General features: G+C 53.2%; 1 protein-coding gene across 1 annotated transcript; it reads right to left on the bottom strand.

Annotated features, from left to right (window-relative positions):
- Positions 1-4,271: 4,271 nt before the first annotated feature.
- MTFP1 (mitochondrial fission process 1) lies at positions 4,272-7,797 on the bottom strand. Its single transcript, XM_025474544.3, has 4 exons — positions 7,491-7,797; positions 6,425-6,552; positions 5,816-6,048; positions 4,272-4,845 (listed from the first exon to the last, which is right to left on the bottom strand). The coding sequence occupies exons 1-4, from the start codon at positions 7,555-7,557 to the stop codon at positions 4,773-4,775; spliced, it is 501 nt and encodes a 166-aa protein (XP_025330329.1). The 5' UTR covers positions 7,558-7,797; the 3' UTR covers positions 4,272-4,772.
- Between the last annotated feature and the right edge of the window lie 769 nt (positions 7,798-8,566).

Here is an 8,566-nt window from a genome sequence, read left to right as displayed (position 1 = left end):
ATTATGTGAGTTGGGTGGAGGGGGCGGACTGTGTGAGCTTGGGCCAGTGACTCCAACTCCAGGAAACATGAATCCAACTATGATGTGATTGTAAAGAGTAAATGAGCCACATCACAGGAAGTGTTCAGCACAGGACTGGGCGCACACTAGGAGTTAGTTGTTCACTGATACTGTTCTCAGTAACCCTGGAGGAAGTTTGAACCAGCCAACAAGGGCAAGTTGGGTGGTGCTGCCTCTTTGTGGTGACACTGAGCATTGCGTGAAGGTGACCCTTGGGGGACCCAAACTTCCCTGAATGCTCTTGGACAAAGCCCTGAGCAGGTGGGAAAAGACAAGTTTTCCTGCCCCCAATCCCAACAGGGGTCTGGCCCCACCCTCAGGCAATGGGGGAAATACTGGTTTGGAGGAAGCACTGAGGAGGCTCCCAAACCAATCCTAGGGGATCAGAGGGTCTCTAGAAGGGGAAATAATTGAGTAGGCTATAGTCAGGAGAGGGTGAGTGGACCTGCAGGAAGAGGTAGGGGAAGGGAGTGTCCCAGTTGGAGAGAATAGTGTATGAGAAAGCCCAGTCAGGGCAAATGCCAGATCCAAAAAAATCAAAAAAGAATGGCTCAAATGAAGATTTAGGGTAGGGCACAAGGGATGGGGTCATCCAGACCATGCAAGGCTCTAAGAACCCCCAGAAGGAATCTGGACTCTGTTCTGAACATTTTAAGAAGTGGCTGGCTAGATAGAAAAGCTGGGGGCAGGGCAGGGAGAGACAAGCCAGAGGCTGCTGCCCTCATCCAAGCCTGGAGGGGACAGATAGGACATGTGGTGGCAGAGGATTGGGGCCAGAAGCTACAAAAGTGAATGGGAAACCCCAGGGAAGAGCGAGAAGGGCCTGAGCCCAAGTGTCAGATGTCGGAGTAGGAGCTGGAGAAGGAAAGCTGGAGCAAAGGCTCCAGACAAGCAGGGGCTACAGCCGAGGCCACCATCCTCCCCCTGTCTGGCTGTTTGGGGAGGAGAAGGAGCAGAGTACGAATGGGTCTTGCCCATAATCCAGGCTTCTGTCAAGCCACTTACCCTCTCTGATCCTAGCCGTGGGTCTGCACAGGGTGGGGAAGGTGCCGTGACCCACTTCCTGGGTTGGCAGGAGGGCCAGAGTGGTAGTGTGCTGGTAAACATTTAACTTCTGGCTCCCTAGGCGAGGGGGAATCCATGCTTTGTTGATCTCCATGGTGTAGACGGTCCTATCATGACCTATTTCAAGCTACCCAAGAGAAGTCATTGGACAGAGTTGAGAAACCGCAGCCAACACAAGTGAGTAGAACCACCAAACAGATACAAGAAATGTAAATAACCTCAGGAACACAGATAATAGTAAAGCCTAGTAAAATCAAGAAGCAGTGTGCTGGGCAGCCCTGGTGGCTTAGTGGTTTAGTGCCGCCTTCAGCCTGGGGTGTGATCCTGGAGACTCGGGATCGAGTCCCATGTTGGGCTCCCTGCATGGAGCCTGCTTCTCCCTCTGCCTGTCTGTCTCTCATGAATAAATATATAAAATCTTAAAAGAAAAAAAGCAATGTGCTTTGAGTGTTACTGTTTTTTGCTTGTTTGGGTTTTGGTGGGGAGGGGTTTTGGGGTTTTTTTTTTTTTTTTTGCTTGTCCTCTAAGATATAATTGACATATTACTTGTAGGTATATGACACGACTTGCTATTTGATATACAAATATTGCAAAATGACTACCACAGTAACTCTAGTGAACACCCATCGCCACATAGCTACAAATTTTTCTTCTTGTGATGAGAACATTTTACTACCTTTGTTTTTAATATAACACATTTAAATCTGAATTTATACCGCTTTATTTATGTATAAATATTTATTTATTTACTGTTCCCTAACTTCTTGGGGTGGGCCTCCCCATCAGAGTTGGACAGGTCCAGAAACATAGCAGTAGCCCCTTGCTCCACCAGTTGCTCCATTGTGGCCAGACAGACCTAGCCGAGAGGCTCTTTCAGTAATTACAGCAACCAGGCCCTTCAAGCTCCGACATGCTGCAGCCACCTTGTGCCAGCCTCTCCCCGTTACTAAATTTTTTAAGATTTTATTTATTTGAGAGAGAGAGCAAACAGAGGGGAGGGACAGAGGGAGTGGGAGAAGCAGACTCTCTGCTGAATTCACAGCCCAAAGCAGGGCTCAATCCCAGGACCCTAAGATCATGACCGGAGCTGAAGTCAGAGGCTTAACTGGCTGAGCCACCCAGATGCCTCCCCTGCTGCCATTATTTTTTCAAATAATGGCTATGTTTAAAATGATTCCTAAGAAGGTAGTGATCTTGTTTCTGGCCCATATGAATGCCTCAAGTGCACCACTCACTGACCCACAGCAAGAGGATGTGCCGGGTTTCAGGCATCCAGAAGAGGCCCAACTTCTGACGAAGGGGTTGCTGGGCCCCTGAGCAAACATTAGAGGAGCAAAGGGAGGAGCACCCTGACTTCAGTGCCCACAGGCAGGCCTCGGTTTGCCCGCCACCCCACAGCTCCTGTCCCAGTTCACATGTGGCAGGCACAAGAAAGGCCCTTACCAGGGTTGTATGGCTGGAGTTGAATGGGTCTCCAGCTATATGTTTAATAAAGATTAGACTCAGAGCTCAAATGTGGCAGACCAAGATAATGTTCTTTTTATATTTGGGGAAACTGAGGCCCACAGAGGGAAAGGATTTGCCCAAGGTCAAGTAGTAAGCTCTCCAGAGGCCAGATCCGTCCTTGGTTTTGCTGATCAAGATACCTCAAGTGGGTCTTGTAGTTGAAGAGGCCAGTGACAGCTTCCTCAAAGGTCTTCAGGAGCATGACAGTATCTCCCACAGGCCCATCTCCCCAATACCAGGAGTGCCTCCTTGAGCCAACTGCCTCCCTGCCTCAGAGCCTATCCCTGATCCCCACCTCCAAAACCAAGAGCCACCAACCTGCCAGGGCTCTTCGATGGGATGACCAGGAGCCCAGACAAGTAACCTCACAACAGGTGCACACACTCTCAGGAAGGCTCATCTCCAAAAGTCCCCACTGAGAGGGAGGTTGGGGATGGAGATGGGGCAAGACAGAGCTGAGGGGCAACATGGGAGGGGCATCAGGGCTGGTTAAGAAAAATCCTCAAGATTGTTCAAGAGCTAAAGTATTTCCAGCTGAGGAACAGTGGCAGGTGGGATGGGAGAGGCTAGGAGGCAAGTGATAGGGAAGGACACAAGGCTGTGGCAATGTTGAGAGCTGTGCCTGACTCTGGCCAGCAGCTCCTAGTTTTAGGGGGAGCCCAGAAGGTGGAAGATACTCAGTGATCAGGGAACTGATGGCAGAATCCAAATGTCATAGGGATGCAGGTGCGGGTATACCCCCCGATGGGGAGATGGAGAGGGCCCAGGATTAGAGATGGGCCCAGAAGGGGGCAGAGGACTGGAGAGTTGAGGGGGCTCAGAGCATTTAAGGGAACTGGAGAGAGCAGCCAGATATTGGGCAGAGGTCAAGGGGGGGCCAGGGAAAGGAACCCAGCTGGTGTGGGATGAGAAGGGCAGCAGAGAAAGGCCCCATCACAGACTCCCAGCCATCACACTCACCTTGCTGCTAGACACCCCTCAGAGCATAAGCCACAACCTGAGCCCCCATCCTGTCTCACCAACAGTCCCGCCCCATCTCTTGATCCCTGTCAGTCCCCATCCAGGGGCAGGGGTTCTCTCTGGGGAAGGGTTAGGCCCCATGTCTACACCCAGGCTGCGAGACATGGCCAGAACTGATTTGTGGCTTGGCACCGGGCCAAGTGACAGGGACCTAGGCCTGCTTCTGCCCTGTGCTCCACATCCTGAACCCCACTCCCCGCTCTTCCACCCCTCAGATGTTAGCAGCCAAAAAAGGGGCTGGCCCAGAATCAAGGAGGAATGCCCCTTCAATGCTCCCAGGGACAGCCCCCGGGTCACTCCCTTTTCCCCAAGGCTCCTGAGTCTCCGGTGATAGTCTCTGTGACACTCGTACAGGGGGCTGTCTTCACCTCAGGCACCTTCAGACACAGGTAGCATCCCCTCCAGAGGTGTTGGTGCTTTAGGAGGCTTGCTGAGAGGTCAATGCCCAAAGATCCCAGGCATCTGCAGGGGAGCGTTGGTGGGTGGGGAGGTACCCAGCAGGCCCTGCGCTGGTTACTGTAAGTGACATATGGCAGAAGTCAGCCTCCACCTTTGAGGGCCCCGGGGCCTGCTCCCCACTGCCATACCCCTGCTCATCCCCAAGAGAAAAGAAGAGAACGCAACTTCTTGAGAATTTATTGGCTGGGGGCTGTCCTGCCTTCCAACCAGGCCTGAGCAGATCAGCTAGCTGGAGAATCAGTCCTCAGGGTACCCCCTATGGCACCCCTGCATTTCTTCGGGTACCTGCTGCTTTTTGGTTCAGCCACACTTTTGCAGGGCCAAGCCACTGGGCCTCCTGGGTTCCCAGACTGCTAAGTGATCTGGGCTTCCCCTGTCTGGGCCTGTCTGCTTATCCTCCATGGGAGGATGTTACTTTCCTGTCAAAAGACAGGTCCACTCCCTCTCGGTATCACAGATTCCAAGGAAGCAGATGGGGTTTAGGTCTCCCATTCCTGTGAGTCATGGCAGCTGCTGCTCCTTGAGGTCTTTGTTCTCTTAGTTTCCATCTGGCTCAAACATACCCGGGCCTCAGACTCAGGGAGCCAGGCATCCATCCGTACCCCCTGGCAGGAGGAGGAAGTTGGACTAGAGCAGTGAATGGGCCAGTTATCAGGGTGGGGTCAGGAAGAGCTGGGCTTCTCCACTGAGGGGTAGAGCTTGCGTAGGCTGGAGTCCAGGAGGAAGTCCACTGACCTGTGGGGTGGTGGACAGTGATGAGCAAGTAACCACTGGGAGCTAGAGGGGGGAAAGGGAGGTAGGAGGTCAGGGCTAGGAAAGGGACTCCTAGATGCAGGACACAAGTGCCATCCAGGTAGCAGACATCATCCTTTTCTTTGTTCAGCTGGGGAAACTGAGTCATAAAGAGGGTAAAAAGCTCACTTAGGGCCTTTATTTAAGCTATGTTCCCTTGGGAAGAGACTGCTCTTCTCACTCTATGTTGATCTGGTTGAGTTGGCCCCATCTCTGGTTCTAAGAGCAGGCAGATGACCCAAGTGTGGCCAATCAGAAAAGAGAAATTGGCTCAGGGGAGGGCACTGAGTCCAGAATAGACCCATGACAGCCTTCCTTGGGATTTTCTTGGTCAGTTATGAAAAGCTTCCTCTGGGGCTTGCTAAACTGATGAGATGGAAGCTAGGAGCTGCTGGAGGCTATTTCTGCTCCCACGTGGGGAAAATGAGTGAAGCCAACATAGGGTAGTGTGGAAAGAAGAGCAGTAGGATGGGGAGATCAAGACCCCTAAAGACATCATTTGGGTGTCTAGATCCAGCCATGCCTGAAAGCAGCATAACTCTGGACTTTTCAGTTTCATGAAACAATTAATTCTTATTTTACTTAACCCAGCTTTAGTCGGGTTTCTGTTACCAAAACCTCCCCAAACCCATCCCCTCCAATTTGCACCTGTTCCTGCGTGCCTCTGGCTGTTCTGTGACACTGGGCTTTCTTCCTAGAATCTACTGGTCCTGTGTCCTATACCCTCAAGGCACCTCCCAAGCCTTTCCTGTCAAATACCTGCCAGGACAGAGTCCTTTCTACCTCAGGAGCCCTGACTGCCAGCCCTGCCTCTGCTGCTATTGTTTTCTGCAAAGTGGGAACACCCCACTTCTCTCGGAGCTTATCTCCACCTGTAGAGTGGATGATCCCTGAGGCTGGGAGGGGCACCCACCTGTCAATGGGATGGATGATGACAGGGATGACCAGAAGCCCCAGTGCAGTGGTGGTCCACTTGCGGACAGACAAAGGCCAACGGGTGGCAGTGCCCAGGATGTAGAGAGAAGCAGCACACACACGGTTGATAGTGAAGCCTGGGATAGCCACAGAAGCCAGAGCCTGCCACACAAAAGTGTCCACCACAGCCACGGTCACCCTGGTGCTGCGACCTGCCTCCGGGCTTGGTACCTGGTAGGAACAAGAGACAATTAATCCAGCAGGGGAAGAGGTGGGAAATCCTGTGGACAAGGGAATGAGGCTGGACCAGGGCAGGGAAGGGGCCAGTGGGGATGGGGACAGAACCACACTACTGTCAGGTTCTGGACTGTGCCAATTCAGGCCTGAGGGTGGACTCATTCACATCCAGAACTGGGGTACAGACTGTGTCACATGCAGGGCTAGGGGTAGGGTGCACTACCTACAAACAGGACTGGGGTATGGACTGCAACAGGCAAGGTTGTAGGGATTGGATTCGTCCACCAGGGATTTTGCCACATGCAAGGCTGTGGTAAATCACAAAGGGAGTGGACTAGGGTGGGGGGTTGAGGGGCAGGCTAACACTCACGTCTCCTGCCTTCTTGCCCTTGTCAATGGCATCGGCCAGCACGTAGGAGCTGGACACACCATAGCTCAGCCACACCACAGCTGCTGGCACCAGGGAACGGAATGCCTCTCCCACCTCATTGGCATAGCCTGTTGGGGAGAAGACATTTAATTCTGGTGTAGGGAGTGGGGTGCCTGGGTGGCTCCATCTGTTAAGCATCTGACTTGATTTCGGCTTAGGTCACGATCTCAGGGTTGTGAGATGGAGCCCCACGATGGGCTCTGTGCTGAGCTTGGAGCCTGTATAACATTCTCTCTCTCTCTCTCTCTCTCTCTCTCTCTCTTTCTCTTTCTGTCTCTCTAAAAAATAAATAAAAATAAAAATAATAAAAATAAAAAAATAATAATTCCGGCTATGGGGAAGGGAGATATTTTGCTCCACGAGGGGGCACTAGTCCTAATCCCAGCCCGCTAAGCAGTAGCTGGGTGACCTTAGATAAGTGATTTTATTTCTCTGAGTTTCAGTTTCCGGCTCTATAAAAAGGCACCTATGAAGTCCACCTCGACTCCGGGGCCATTGCGGGAGAGCTGGGTACAGTCACAATTATTCCCTCCCCCCCCCCCCCCCCCCCCCCCCCCGGCCTGGGTTCTGGAAGCACGGGCGCCAATGGGGAGCAGGTCGGCTGATGAGGCCCTCAGCACGTGCCAGGTCCTTCCAGGGCCTCACCTCCCTCTACCCGTACAACTACCACTCCACGAACACTGTGCTCATCTCTATCTGCCAAGAAGAAAACCGAACACCAAGCAGAGCCCGTATGAGGGCCAGATGCCCACTCCACGGCCAGGGTCCCGACGTCCCCTCAGCGCCTTCCCCCCGGCCCTGGAGCTTAGGCCTGGGGGGCTGATCCGCGCAGGGCCGAGCTGCGGGGCCTCGGGCAAGTGTCTGGCCCTCTCTGAGCCCGCTCTCCGGCGCAGGCACAATGAGGACTGCGGTCCTTCCCCCTTCTCCAGGCCTCTGGCTGGCGTCTGGCGACCTCTGCGTCTCCAGCCCCAGGGTGGGGGGTCACCGTGCCCCCGCCCCTACTCACCTAGGTACCGCACCCAAGTGTCCCGGAAAAGGTCGCGCTCGGCACCCCGCGGGGGCGGCTCGGCCATGGCGCTTCTGGCTCGGCCGGAGCCCCCTGCAGCCGGTCCTGCTGCCGGTCCCACCTCAGCTTCCACTACGGCTCCGGGCTGCCGCGGCGGGACCAGCCGAAGGTCCCGGACTGAAGGACACAGGTCGAGCTGTCCCCGCCAGCAGGGAGCGTCTGCAAATTACCCCGCGCACCGAAGCCCCTCTCCCGGGCTTGGGTTTCACAGATTCATATTCACGTTTCCTCCGGGGTTGAGTGGCTGTCGCAATCCTTACCCGCGACAGACTGTAGATTTGGAGCCCAGGAGACGGGGGTTCAAATGCGGCATGCTACACTTCCTGGTTACACTTTATAGCTGTGTGACCTCAGGCAAGAGACTGTGTACTCTGAGCCTCATTTTATTAATTTATTCAATGGGGAACACGGTGTTCACTCCAGGGACAGTTGCAAGGATTAATTATTAAGAAATCATTTATTAAGTTTACCACTGGCCAGACCGTTCGGTGAAGACTCTAGACAGGTTACTTTCTTAAAGCATCCCACCAACCTGGGACCCCCATTTTACAGACAAGGAAATAGGGGCACACACACACACACACACAAATGGGTCACTTTCTCAAGTCATACAGCTAAGTGGTGAAGCTGGCATCTGAATCCAGGCAGTGGCTCCAGATCCTGCGCTCTTAAATTGAGCTGAGTTAAGGAGCCTGGGGGGAGGGTGGATATTTGGACTCCAGTGCCTTCCTGCCAGGTGCCATGTTCATATATCAAGTTCTGAGGTCTAACTGGATTGATGTAACCCCCAGACCACGATTCTTGTGGGAAGGACCTAGTATGAATGAATGAATGAGGCTAAGGAAACAAGACATCAGGGAAGTGAGCAGAACCGAATGAGTGGTCTTGGGTAGTAGCGATTACTTAGAAACTCCTTCCCCAGCCTGACCTCAGTTTTTTCATGTGTACAATGAGTGCGCTTCACTAAAGCTGTGAATCCTTTGGATTTTGGAGGTATCAGCTAGCAAAGAGGCAGC

Source organism: Canis lupus, chromosome 26 (genome assembly GCF_003254725.2).
Source record: "Canis lupus dingo isolate Sandy chromosome 26, ASM325472v2, whole genome shotgun sequence".
Classification (NCBI taxonomy): domain Eukaryota; kingdom Metazoa; phylum Chordata; class Mammalia; order Carnivora; family Canidae; genus Canis; species Canis lupus.
Note: the sequence above shows the minus strand (reverse complement) of the source record. Positions and strands in the feature narration are given on the sequence as shown.